Here is a 14,060-nt window from a genome sequence, read left to right as displayed (position 1 = left end):
TTTGCACTTTGTTTTTGATAATTTTTCAAATATTAAGAGCATCCTGGATAATATGGATAATTGTATAGCCAAATACTACTGCCAACACTTCCACTGAAGTTTTACAATCAGGTTCTTCCTCTAACTTGGTCTCAGGCCACTGAGTCTTTACTCAGCCTTTACTCAGATCCAGACCTGATCTGAATATCCATACCAGAGTGAAGCCTGAATGATATCCCTTCATTCACTCAGGAAGGGAGTAGAAGAAGGAAAGGAGCAGATTTTGACAAAGGACATCAATGTACTAAATGGGAGGTGGAGGGGGGTAGTCTATAGGATGTTCACTAAAGAGTGAGGAAGTGGACTTGGAGCCCAGAATGAAAGACTTCTCCAAAGCCTGGGAGGTGCTACACGTGAGGCAGTGGTTGAAAATCTGTGTGGATGAGAGCAAGAAAATGAGGGAAGAAGGAAGACAGGGAAAGGACTCAGGTCAAACAAAGGAATCGGAAGGAAGGTAGCAAAAGAGATTGGGGGAAAGGTCAGAGACTGAGGGGATAACTAAGAAGGAGAAACATCAGGGAGATAAAGGAGGACAGTTTTGAGAAGAGAACAGTCTCCATGTGAGCTAGTGGTGTCCCTGATTTTACTGCTAAAAGAAGTAAGTTAAAATAGTCTGTTCAATATGATATCACTTGTGCAATAAAAACCCATGTATACCAAAATACACAAAGAAAATTTCTGAAAGCAATAAGAACAACAAAAACAGAAGCCTGCAGTTATCTCTAAGACTTAGAAATGTAAGGTTGGATCAGGAGAACTTAAACTTTTTATTTTGCACCATTTCTTATGTTCCATTTATTTATTTTGAACATATATTATTTTCTCACTAATGTTTTAAGGACTGTTCAGCAGTACAACATTAAAGTATCCAGGAAAACAAGAAAGATGAGACTGAAAAGAGGTCTTTTGGTTGTTGTTGGTGACGTTCTTCAGAACAGTTTCAGGTCAGAATGTTAATACTGACTTCTATGGTCTAAAGCATTGCTTCTCAAGCCTTAGCATGAATAGGTATCACTTGGACATCTTGATAAAATGCAGATTCTAATCAGTATGTAGGTCTGGGAAGGAGCCTGACATTTCTAACAGGCTCCCACATGACGTCCTGGTGGCTGGTCTGACACTATGCTTTTGAACTGCAAGGAAAAGTAATCAGAATGCTGGGAATGGAGGTGAGTACCCAGAGACCACTACTTCTCAAAGAATGCTCCATAGATGATGAAGCCTACACCACACTCTAATAAAAGATTCTGTAATCAAATAGGTGGAAATATACTGCACTCCCACCCTGATGAGTCACATTGGGTATTAGTGTTTTATTGAGAATTTTTCATTTGTTTTCAACTAAGACATTCCTAAAAGGGTCAACCTTGCAACAGTGAAAATTTATCTACCCTGTGATGTTGACAGGCCATCCTTGAGGGTGTGGGGAAGCAAAATAACAGGGGAGTAGGAGCTCAGGGGGTGCACAGAGAAGGGAAACTGGAATATGATGAAGCTCATCTGGTCTTCAGTGCAACAGCAGCAGAGGTCTCCGAAAGGTAAGAAAGCTTCATAAATAGACCTTGTCAGGACAAGCACATGCCAGTAAATAAAGCCCAGTGCTCCTTGACAGTATGTGCTATGATATTTGCCAAACCTCATTCTAAATATTTCTGGACCTTCCCAAAACTTAGCCCAGCACCAGCATTAGCAGGATAACTTCAAAGCCAGGGAGAAGAGCGTACTTGTGAATATATGAACATGAATGCATTTACACTGTCAGAGGCTTGAGGAAACCACAGAAGCTGACCTGACCCCACTGCTGTGGGGAGTCGCACTTGACTTGAGCGCAACCCTCCTGTCCACAGACAGTGATTAAGAACAGCCTGGGGGAGGCTGCTCCTCCCACCCGCTGAGGTGGAGCAGGTGAGACCAGAAGAACCCCAGGGCTCCAATAACCTGCTGGCAGCACTGAGTCATCTGCGCAGCACCGCCAGCGCTCGGCTGCCTCAGAACAACCTTTCAGACTCTCTTCATAGATAATGAGGCTGAGAGCGCCGCGTTTCAGTGGGAGACTGGATTTCAAAGGATCCCTCAGTGCGGAGGAGAGCAGAGGCTATTCACCGTGGTATGCCTTAATCGTTTGAAAAGACTGCCACTTTCTCTTTTCTAATGTCTAACGTGGCAGCAGAGGGCCCAAGCCATATGGGGCAACTTGCACAGAGATTAGAATGGTACCAGACTCAGCTGTAAAATATGCTCTAAAGCCTTTGCATTCACAGCAGTACTTTTCCATTGCCTTAGCTCTTTATTGGACGTTTGGTCGCTCGGTCAGTCCTGCTGCGGTACTTGTCTCTCAAATATACTAATGAGGGGAATGGGCCTGCACAATACCATTCTCTCTTTATTAGACTTCAGATTTCCTTACTTTGGAGGATAAATATATTCGAGCAGCACCGTGCACATGTGACCATTTCACTATGGGGATGCTAATTAGGGGATAAAATGGAAATACATGCCTGTTACAGTACAGTGATATGAACCCATACTCTGAATGACTCAAGAGTTCCTGCTTCAAGCTCCCTGAAAGCTGCAGGGCCCTGTCCCACCACAGTCAGAGTGGTGGCAAAAGAATCCAAATTAGTTCTAATATTCGCGCAACAAATACACATTTCCACTGCAAAGTCTGTCACAGAAGAGCCTCCCTATTGCACACACTAAATATACTTTAAACTCTCAGGGATGAATTATTTGGGATATCAGGAGTCAATTATGTCAGGGCCCACGTGATGCCACGTGTCTAGGCCACCAGTAACCATGCAGCAGGTTATCTTTTCATTGCATTCCTCCTGTTTCCCCCTTTGCAATGTGTTCATTTTAAAGAATTTAGAAGCGAGCTTCCAATCTATAATGAGAAAGATTTTGTCCTCTATTTTTATATGAGGCACTTTAATTGCTACTAACATTGAAGTTAGCATATAAACAGGAAGGAGGGTGTTACCCTCAGAATCATTTATCCCTAAAAAGAAAAATACTTCTAAAAAAAACCCCACAAACACACACACAAAGCAGAGGAGATGGGGGAGAGGGGACCGTGAACAGAGCTGTGCTTTTAGGGTTTGTTTACAAGTTCTCCCCAGGATCTGGGGAGAGATTCTGTACCTTTAATGTAGCCCCATTAACTAGACTGTGCAGTGCCTAATTTATTACTGTTCACCTGACTTTAATTTCCTTCCTGAATTCCATAACACAGCTGCAACCTGGTGTAGAGGATGACTTGGGGGTAAGAAAGCCCGAAAGACGAAGTAATGACTTCCATTTTTTCTGAATTTGAAGACTTCATTCAACTTAAGATCTCTCATAGGGAAAATATAATGGCCAGATTAAAATAATTCTAAGTAAAAAGTGACTTTAAAATTAGTCACCTTAGGTCTTACTGTGGGACAAGAAACTCTGTTGTTGTGGTTGCTTTGTTTTGGTAAGAGAAAGGATGGCACTGAGATCCTCTTGGTCCATTTAAGAAGAACTTTTGGTTGGCAAAATGGAAGTGCTAATGCTGGGTTTCAGCACCTAGAGGGACTGTAAGCCCACTCTATCACTGAGGGAGTGGGAAGCTGGAAATGAGCCTTAGACAATAACAAACCCCATCCCATCCCAAGTGAGGAAATCCAGTCCTGGAATGAAAGGAGGGACACATTCACTCCATTCAGGAGATCTTGGAGTGTCCACAAAACTGATTATTGGAGATGCTAGGGTTCAGCCAGCCAGGCTGAGCTTTGCCATGGAAGTCCCAGCTAAGAATCGGAATCCTCTCTTCTCCTCCCCACCCTCTTTGGAATGGTTCTTGGCCAACTGTTCGACCAATCAGGACCTGACTACAGGGCTGAGCCAGACCAACGCCCCTCTGTTGAGTATCTCGGCACACCCAGGGGGAGAACTGTAAGCAGACAACCTACATGAATCAAGAACGCTGTCACTTTACCTTTTTGCTTATTGAGAAACAGCAGAGGGGGCATGACGCCAGGCCCCCGAAGCCCGGGGGCCTTTGTGGCCTCGGAGCTTTGGTCGGAACTCGCTGCTTCCACGGGTGTCCGTGGCGCGGTGGGCCCCTCGGGGGCGGGGGCTGGGTCTCCGGAGGGCAGCTCCGGGCCGGCTCGCGGGGCAGCCGAGGGGAAACTGAGGAAGGGCTCCTGCTCTGCCAGGCCCCGCCGGCTGGGGGTGCGCTCTTCGGCCCGGGCGCCCGGCTCCTCCCGGATGGCGTCTAGGGCACCTGGTTTCATCGGCGGCGAGTCCTGCTCCCGTTTGGGGCTCTCCTCTGAGGCGGAGGAGGCGTCGCACGACTCGATGATGAGCTCGCTGTCCAGCTCGGCCTCACGCTCCTCCCTCAGGAGGCTGTACTGGATCGATGGCGAGGCCGGCGATGGCGGCGGGCCGCCCACGTGACCAAAGGTCACGTAACCCGAGGGCAGCGCATCCTCAGCGGCCAGCGGGTCCTCGGACACCAGCTCAATCTCTGAGTCCCCTGACTCCGCGCTGCTGGCCTCGTGGTCCAGGGGACTGGGGATGGTGGGCAGCCCAGACCTGGCCTTGGCCTCGGGCCTCTCGGCCCTCTGGCCCGCTGGCCGTGGGCTCTCCGTTGTCTCGTAGGATAACCCCTTTGCTTCCTTAATGGCAGTGATCAGCTCATCCTCGGAGATGCCGCATTTCCCCTGGGATTCTGCAGCAGACGGTTCTGTCGTCCCACAGAGCGAAGAAACGCCAAAGAGGCACGCACAAGGACAGACAGATGAACGGGGAGAGAAGAAATAAAACAAAATTCCATTAGGGGAGATATTTTCTCCTTGCTTAAAAAACACATGTCTTATTAGCCCCCAAAATAGTCTGTTTCCAGGGCTCTGCTAGAAAGGCCACCTGAACTAAAAGGCTAATTACTGTTAGGGCCCAGTTAATCAGTGTTTCATATACCTATATCTAAATTTAGCTATTTTTTAAAATAACGCAGCAATTTCTTAGCAGTAGCACCTGGCTGATTTTTCTGTTTCAATATGGGAAAGATTCTAGAAGTCATGGTTTTAATTTCTAATCCGCCTCTCAGGGAAGTTTTCTAGTATCACAGATTTCATCAGATAATCCAATGTATGCTTGTGTGCTAAGTCACTTCAGTCATGTCCAGTCTTTGCAACCCTATGGACTGTCACCTACCTGCCAGGCTCCTCTGTCCATGGGATTCTTCAGGCAAGAATACTGGAGTGGGTTGCCAGGCCCTCCTTCGGGGATCTTCCCAACCCAGGGATCAAGCCCACGTCTATTATGTCTCCTGCAGATGGTAGGCCTGTTCTTTGCCACTAGCGCCACCTGGGAAGCCCCAATCTGATATATATAACTCTCTAATTTGGCCCACCAGTGAGTGTCAACAAATCTGTAATAACACCTTGTCCATGAACTCCTGTCCATGTCCCCTGCTTCAGTAAGACAAAGAAAGCTAATTTGGATCCTTATGTACAACATGCTTTCCAACCTTCACATTTTCCATAAGAATCAATACATTTATTCTTTTTTAGTGAAAAGTGTAACAAAGTGAAGCAATATAAGGAATAATTTTTTGCCAGTTCCACTAAACAGGCTGTGTAGACTACTGCACAATCCCACAGGGCTTCTAATGGTAGAGTCCACTGTTATTCTTTTTTCATCTCTTCACCTCCTCTTGAGAACAAAACCCAATAGTCACATCCTCTGGTTAAGTGTCTGATGTATATTCAGATGGCCCCCAAACCTCATGAGCAATCTTACTGATATTTCTCTCTCAGCTGAAATTACTTGGGATGGCCATGACAACAGTTTTCAAGAGCTCAGTTTTCCCCTTGCCAATACAAAAGGGCCTTATCTCAGAATATCCTAGACAGTGATTTCTGGCCCTTTTGTAAGCAAGAACTACTTGTCATTCCTACAAAGCTTTGAGGTCAATGGGAGGGTAAAGGGTAGACTATCAATAGCTAAGTAATTTGTCACTTTAGGACTATGGGTGAACCCCAATGGATAAAACAGTTTAGATTTGTCTAATTCTCTAAAAGCTGAAATGATTTTATCCTTTATCCATGTGTCATTCATTCATCTATTATTTATTGACAGCCTTTTATGTGTTAGGCTCCCTTATAGGCACTTAGGATGTATTAGTGAATGAAATAGGAAACAAAATCTCTGCTTATATCTAGTGGGAGAAGAATATAATACACAAATAATGCATGTAGTAACAAAAAGTATATAGTATGTTAGAAGATGTTAAGTGCTATGGAAAAAAAATAGAGTAAAGGGCTCAGGGGGACTGTGACAGAATGGGGATGAGTTTGTAATTTTAAATAGGGTAATCAAGACAGGTTTCATTGAGAAGGTAATCTATATTCAACACTTGAGAAGGTGAGCAAGTGATTCATGGAGATATCCAGAGGAAACGCATGCCAAGCAGAGGGAACAGACAGTACAAAGGTCTGGAGGTGGGAGCTGCAATGATCTAGGTATCAAAAGAAGGCAGTCATGTCTAGGGCAAAGTGAGTAAGGGGGCAGGAAAATAGGTAAATAGGAAAAGAGGTAAAATGCTTTCAAGGAAGTGGGGTCATCATGTAGGATCTCATCAGGCTTTTATTCTGAGTGAAATAAGAAGCCACTGGAGGATTTTGAGTAGAGAAGTGATATGATTTATGTTGTTTTTTTTCAGTAACTTAAAACAACAAGAACCTCATTATCTCACACACAGTTTATGTGTAAAAAGATTTACTGCATGATCCTTAACTCTATTTTTATAGAAGTTAGTTCCTTAGTAAGTTGTGCACCTGTGATTTCAAACAGCATAAAAGTGTAAAAATCACATTAATTTGCAATGATAGGGCGGAAGAAGGAGGAAGAAGATGGGAAGGAGAGGCCAGTGTGCATGAAGGAACAGCCCAGTGTGCATGAAGGAGCAGCCCAGTGTGCATGAAGGAGCAGCCCAGTGTGCATGAAGGAGCAGCCTGCGCCTCCAGAGCACTACCACCAGCAGCAGCATCACCGCTCCACTTGCTGAGACTTTCTGGGTTACAGGCACTTCGCATACGGGGCTTAGAGTCTAGTGGCAACAAGCAAAGTGACGTGTCCAAGATCACTGTACTGGTTTTTCCATCTTTGCCTCCTTGGACTTATTCCCACCTTTCTCTGTCCTGTTCTCTGTTCTGAGAGGCTGACCTTCAGGTATTACCTGGAATTCCTTCCTCTCTGATTTCTGGTTGGTTTCAGCCAAGCAATCACGGAAGAGGTGGAAGGAAGAGAATGTTGGGGTATTTATACCTCTTGCTGTTTCTGAAGCTCCAGGCTTTGGGAATGCTGTTCCTTCCCCTTCCTGCTTTGGGTCCAGGGTACTAACAGATCCTTAATGTTGCCAGTCCTTGGGTGCTTTACCATTTTTTGTTGGTTCTTTTAACTGTCTTTAAATGTCTTTACATTTGTAAATAGCCATTTATTTAAACCCTCTTCAGTTACAACTTTTGAGTGTGTCACTTTTGTTTTCTGCAGGACCCTGAATGATATAGCCACATGGTTAGAAATGACTTGGCTTAAATTTGAACCCAAGTCTTTATGTTTCATGCATCTCTCACTATATCAGCCCACATCTGTTCAAAAAGTGGGTGGGGGTCTGAGATAGGACAAATTATATTTCAGAAAATGAGAAGAGGAAAAATGAGCTAGATAACCACATGCAAAAGAATGAAGCTGAACCCCTACCTCATGTCATATTAAAAAGTAACTCTACATGGATTCAACCTAAATGTAAGAACTAAAATCAGAAACTTTAGAAGAAAACACAGAAGTGAATTTTTATGACCTTCGATTAGATAGTGGTTTCTTAGACATGACATCAAAAACATAAGCAACAAAATAAAAATACACAAATTGGAATTCATCAATATTAGACATTTTTGTGCTTTAGAGGAAAACATCAAGGAAGTGGAAAGACAATCCAGAGAATGGGTTACAAATCATATACCTTATAAGGGACTTACATCTAAAATCTATTAAAAATTATTACAATTCAATTATAAAAAGACAACCCTAGGCAAATAATCTGAAGAGACATTTCTCCAAAGAGCATTTACACATGACAGAAAAGCATACAGAAATATGCTCAACATCATAATTCACTAGAGAAGTACCAATCGAAACCAATGAGTTACCACTTCGTACCCACTAGGATTCCTAGAATCAAAAAGTCAGAGAGTAGTTAAGTGTTGAGAAGGATGTGGAGAAACTGGAACACTCAGCCACTGCTGGTGTGGACATAAAATGATACAGTGGCTTTGGAAACTAGTCTGGCAGTTCCTCAACTGTTTAGAGTTCCATATAAATCAGAAATTCCACTCATAAGTAGAGAATTGAAAACCTATGTCCACACAAAAACTTGTACACTGTGTTCATAACAGCATTGTCTGTAACAGTCAAAAAAGTGAAACAACCCATACCCTACCCCCAGTACCAGGTACAGTGCCTGGCACACAGGATGTACTCAACAAACAGAGCTCATGAGAGAATTAGCTCAATTGTTAAAACAATGGTTCTTTTTTTTTTTCCTAAGGGTGACTTTTGGTCCTTTGGTCTTGCTTTATTTATGTTTTTTTAATTAATTAATTTATTTGACTGCATTAGGTCTTAGTTGCAGCATCCAGGCTTAGTTGTGGCACTGGCTCAGTAGTACAGTGTATGGGCTTAGTGGCCTCATGGCATGCGGGATCTTAGTTCCCTGACTAGGGATTGAACACATGTTCCCTGAATTGGAAGGCAGATTTTTAACTACTAGATGGCTGGGGAAGTCCCAGAACAGTGGTGAAACTGTTTTTGAGTTATGTAAACATAAATCTGATCCTGCAGCTCTTCCCTTCCTTCTCCTCACTGATTTTGAGTGGTGTGTGGCTCAAAACTGCCCTCAGAAACTTTGACTTAGTAGAAGTTAAGTCTTGAGGGGGCCCAGGCATCAGCGTTTTATAACTCCAAAGGTGATTCTAAAGATCACATCCAGTTAGGGTTGACAGATTTAGCAAGTAAAGATACAGGATACGTAGTTAACTAGGACTGTTTGATAAACAATGAACTTTTTTTTAGCATAAGTATGTCCTAGGAAATATTGATATTTTTATCTGGCAACCCTCTCTCCAGCTGAAAACCACTATGTTAGAGCATTCAGAAAATAAGGCTTGAGGATGTTGGTTTATTTACTCAAAGGTAAGAATGGTAGGGGCTTCCCCAGTGGTTTAGACAGGAAAGAATTTGCCTGCAATGCAGGAGACCCGGGTTTGATCCCTGGGTCAGGAAGATCCCCTGGAGAGGGGAATGGCTACTCACTCCAGGATTCTTATCTGGAGAATTCCATGAACAAATGAGCCTGGCAGGGCCACAGCCCATGGGGTCGCAAAGATTTGGACACAACTGAGTGACTAACACACAAGGATGGTACCAATGGAGTGTGGGAGGAAAAGGTCTGGTAAGTTTCCTGTTAGGCAAGTAAAAGTACTACTTTCAAAAAAAAAAATCATCTTTCTTATGAGTGAAATGGGACTCAGTAGATATTGTAGACATTACCCTCCACTCTAAAAGTGAACTAAAAGTTTAACAAAGTGCTAGGAGAAATCAGGGGAAACTTTAGAACAAAACAGAAGTTTTCCTACCCTTGTTAAAAACGTACGGGTTTATGTCAAGACTGACACTGGGCTTCCCAGGTGGCACTAGTAGTAAGGAACTGCCTGCTACACACAGAGACTTAAGAGATGTGGGTTTGATCCCTGGGTCAGGGAAATTCCCTAGAGGAGGCCATGGCAACCCACTCCAGTATTCTTACCTGGAGAATCCCATGGACAGAGGAGCCTGGTGGGCTACAGTCCATGGGGTCACAAAGAGTCAGACACAACTTAGCACAGCACAAGACTGACACAGCAAAGCTAGAGAGTCATTGATAATTAAACAGAGTATAGAAACTGTGAAGGTTAGAACCAACCAGCATGGGAAGATTATGTTTGCTGCTGCTACTAATTACGATGCTTTCATTTAGAAGGAAAAAAAAGGAAGGTGAATGTGGGCTATCAAGTCACAGATGCCAGGGTCCAACCATGAGCAGTGCTGACATTCAGCCCTTCCCTTTGTTCCCAGCTCATTCTCCACTTGTCATCCAGAAGGATCTTTTAGAAACACAAATCTGACCCTGCTACTCTTCTCTTCCTTCTCCCCACTGCAGCCACATTGACTTTCCAGCTGCTCCTACAACACTCAGGACGTTCTCTGGGCCTCTGCACTGGCTGTCAGCTCAGCCTGGCACCTCTTCCTTGTGTCTCCATGGCTTGTTCCCTCACCCCATTCAGGTCTCTGCTGAAAACCACTGGCAAGGAAAAGCATTTCCTCATGACTGCCCCCATCACTCTCTTATACTCTACCTTGCTTTATCATTCTTCGTAAGCATTATAACAACCTGATAGTATATCATTTATTTATTTGTATGTAAGTCTTGTCAATTAAAATGCAAACTTCAGGCATGCAGGAATCTTATGTTTCACCACTATAGCCAGAGCAGCGATTAAGCAATGCTTGACATGGAGTAAATGGTCATTACATGTTTGTTAAGTGAAACAATGAATGAATGGCACTCTTTCCCAGATTAAAATTATCCAATGGTTTCCCAATGCATTTGGAACAAAATTTAAATTCTTTGCTCTTGCGTGCGAAGCCTTGAATGCTCTAGGCCCTGTCTACTTCTCCAATTCTGTTCTGTCTCATCCTTCTCCCCTGCTCCTTTGTATCATCTTTCAGTTCCCAAATTATTATTGAGCCTTGAGGCCTGTGCATTAGTTGACCTCTAAACCTGGGATCCCTGTTAATCCCTCTCTTTGAATTGTGGTCTTCTTCTCATTCAGATTTCAGATCATAGATTACAGATCTCAGGTCAGAGAGGCCATCCTTGACCTTCTCACACCCAACATTCTATCACTGTTTACAGTGTTCACACTCCATGAAATTACACTATTTATGTGCTTCCTTTTACTGACGTCTCTCCCTAGCAGTAAGCTCCATGAGGGCAGGGACTTTATACAGCTTGTATACTGCAATGTGTCTGGTGTCTAGCACATGTCTGACATATAGAAGTCACTCAATAAGCATTTTGAATAAAAGAATAAATTTGCAAAGTGGGTAGGAGAATCACAGACCTCATTGATGCAAGGAAATAAATAGCAACAGTAGTTTTCAAAGAGTTTGAATTGATTTACTTTGTATTGCTATTTCTTCTTAAGGGACATGGGTGGTTTTATCATAGCCTCTTGATTATTGATTATCTTTTCTGAAGATAACACCTCAAAGAACATCCATGACCACCATAATATACTTCTAGGTATGCATGTCAGAAACAGCATGCTGCCGACAGATCAATGTTCTGGTGCCTCAGGGCACTTACTGTATTTTCCTAAAACATTTCGCTTGTATTCATGACTGATCTTTACTTAGAAGACACTTCCAATATTTGAGTTGTAAGAATTTTTACCTCCATACCTCAGGGTATGTTATTTAATATGATGAAAATAATTAAGTACATTGGAGAAAACTGCAAAATGGAATAATGTATTGGAATTGAAGAAAGTATATTAGACTCCTTGATTAAGATTAAGGGTCTGTAGCTAAAACCTTTCTAAATTATAACTTCTCCTGATTCATGATTCACATAATTAGAATTATTCCCCATAGTTAGTTGATAATTTCCATATTTATTAAAGTGATAAACTGAATTCCTTTTGTTTACGATGATTGCTTTTTCCTCAGTTTCTATGTAAGATTATATGTAATTCTTGGTGTTTGTCTTACCAGTTAGCACTGGAAATGGCAGACAGAATTGAGACCCAAGAGATGAAATAAAGCCCAAATCCTCCAGTGTCTATGGGCATAGGGTCTCATAGTACCAGGGGCTCACAAGATGAGAAGGGGATTAAGGTAACCTTTTGGCTCAGCTCATAAAGAATCCGCCTGCAATGCAGGAGACCTGGGTTCAATCTGTGGGTAGGAAGATCCCCTGGAGAAGGGAAAGACTACCCACTCCAGTATTCTGGCCTGGAGAATTCCACGGATTGTATAGTCCAGGGAGTTGCATAGAGTCAGACATGACTGAGAGACTTTCACTTTCACTTTGGGATAAAAAGAATAAGAAAAGCCTCAATGACAAGCTGACTCCTCCTATCTCTTTTGTTAATTTTATTCTTATGTGTTGTCGTATGACTCAGGTGTTATGGTGTGGGGGATGTGTGGAGAGGGGAGCTGACCATCAAAGACAATTGTGTAATAGGACAAGGACTTTCTCTTTCTGGAATAAATCTTACTTAGAATGTTTACTTGGAGTAATTGCAGAGAAAACCACTGTCCTATCCCATGCTGTCAAACGGGCACCAATAGATCATAAAACTCAAAGATCATGAAAGCCAAATCTGATTTTGTCTTCTCTTCAAGATGCTCCAGAACCTGAGTCATGACAACCAAAGGAAAAAAAAATCCCTCATTAATTAATGAACCCTATATCAAGTCTTTGGACTTCCTAGGTGGTTCAGTGGTAATGAATCCACCTGCCAATGCAGGGGATGTTAGAGACACTGGTTCAGTCCCTGGGTTGGGAAGATTCCCTGGAGGAGGGCATGACAACCCACTCCAGTATTCGTGCCTGGAGAATCCCATGGACAGAGGAGCTTGGTGGGCTACAGTCCATAGGGTTGCACAGAGTTGGACACGACTTAAGTGACTTCGCATGCACGCATGCACACATCAAGTCTTTATCTCCAGCTTCATAAACTGTAATTTTCACATAAGCCATGTGGCCATGTAAATAGACCTGAAGGAGCAGGGGCATTTCACCCTTCCCAAAGACTGGCCAAAGTTCTTCTGTACTCATCACCAGACAACCCTAGAGCTTTGAAACACAGCTGATAATGTAGTTACCTTCAGAGTGTCAGTATCTTTATGTCATGGGATAATATTAATAGAAGGGTTTTACCTGCGTGGCCAGAAGGATCACAAGGAGGCTTTGAAACTCAGTTATGTCCCTACCTCCAGCTGTCAGCTGGGATAAGTCACACTGGAATGTGACTATTTCCCTGGTCATCTGTCCCATTGGAAGGCAGAGACTGATTTTTGTTTGCTTTTCAACTCCAACATCACCAGTGCTTATTCAAGTGCCTAACTAAAAGAAAGTGTGTAGAAAGTGTGTGTTGAGCAAATGAATAAATTTGAAAATCAGGAACTGGGTGCAGTGAATCTTTAAGAGTTTATAGTTGAATGAGTCTGAGGTAAGGTCAGGGGAAGGGAGGAATGGATTCCAAAATCTTCAGGGAAACAAGACAGGAGGGACCTCCGTTAAATACCTGCTCTGTTCTAACACTTGAACTGACTGCTTCATCAGGATTTAGAGCAATCACTCTTTAATCAGAAGGGTTTAGATCTGTTTTAAGAGTTCAGTACAAGCTCTTTTACCTGAGGTTCTGAAGGTTACTTTTTGTAAATAAAGAGGTTTGTAAATTACTGTGGGGTAGGGTCAGAATTCCAGCCATTTGAGGTAGGGGAAGATTCAAGATCTCTCCCTGTCTTTATCCTAACGCCCCCAAGCATCCAAGAGCAGAAGAGACGCAAAGGCTCCGCTCCCACCTCCCGCGAAGGGGTGGCACGGGGTGCGGTGGGGAAACTCTGGCTACCACTCTGGACTTTCACTCAGGTCTGGGAGGTCCCCTTTGTGCTTGCAAAGATGTATTGATGTGGTCTAACAACACTCTGCCTTGAGTCAGAGTAGCAGGTTCAAGCTGAAAAAGATCCCAGCCTAGTGAATTCTGAAGTATTAAAACTTCTAACCAAATAGAATTGTTAGTTTAAAATATGAAACTGTAAGCAGAACTTTAATCAGCTGAAAAGATGAAAAGGACCGTGTTGAGACTGAAGGGGGAGGGAGGCGCACCCCTTGTTTAGGCTTCCTCTCACTGCCCAGCCCCCAGAGCCTAAGGTCCACCCTA

The 14,060-nt window shown here is 43.3% G+C and overlaps 1 protein-coding gene across 3 annotated transcripts in view; it reads right to left on the bottom strand.

Annotated features, from left to right (window-relative positions):
* Window positions 1-14,060, bottom strand: part of RTN1 (reticulon 1) — a 236,906-nt gene that overhangs the window by 107,172 nt on the left and 115,674 nt on the right. For all 3 annotated transcript variants that reach the window (XM_086320437.1, XM_086320438.1, XM_086320440.1), the window contains exon 3: window positions 4,001-4,750. In XM_086320437.1, the coding sequence (XP_086176563.1) occupies window positions 4,001-4,750 (750 nt within the window). The remainder of the gene's footprint in view (window positions 1-4,000; window positions 4,751-14,060) is intronic.

Source organism: Bos grunniens, chromosome 10 (assembly GCF_055505025.1).
Source record: "Bos grunniens cultivar Pamir isolate PY7600 chromosome 10, Bosgru_T2T1.0, whole genome shotgun sequence".
NCBI classification, from domain to species: Eukaryota; Metazoa; Chordata; class Mammalia; order Artiodactyla; family Bovidae; genus Bos; species Bos grunniens.
Note: the sequence above shows the minus strand (reverse complement) of the source record. Positions and strands in the feature narration are given on the sequence as shown.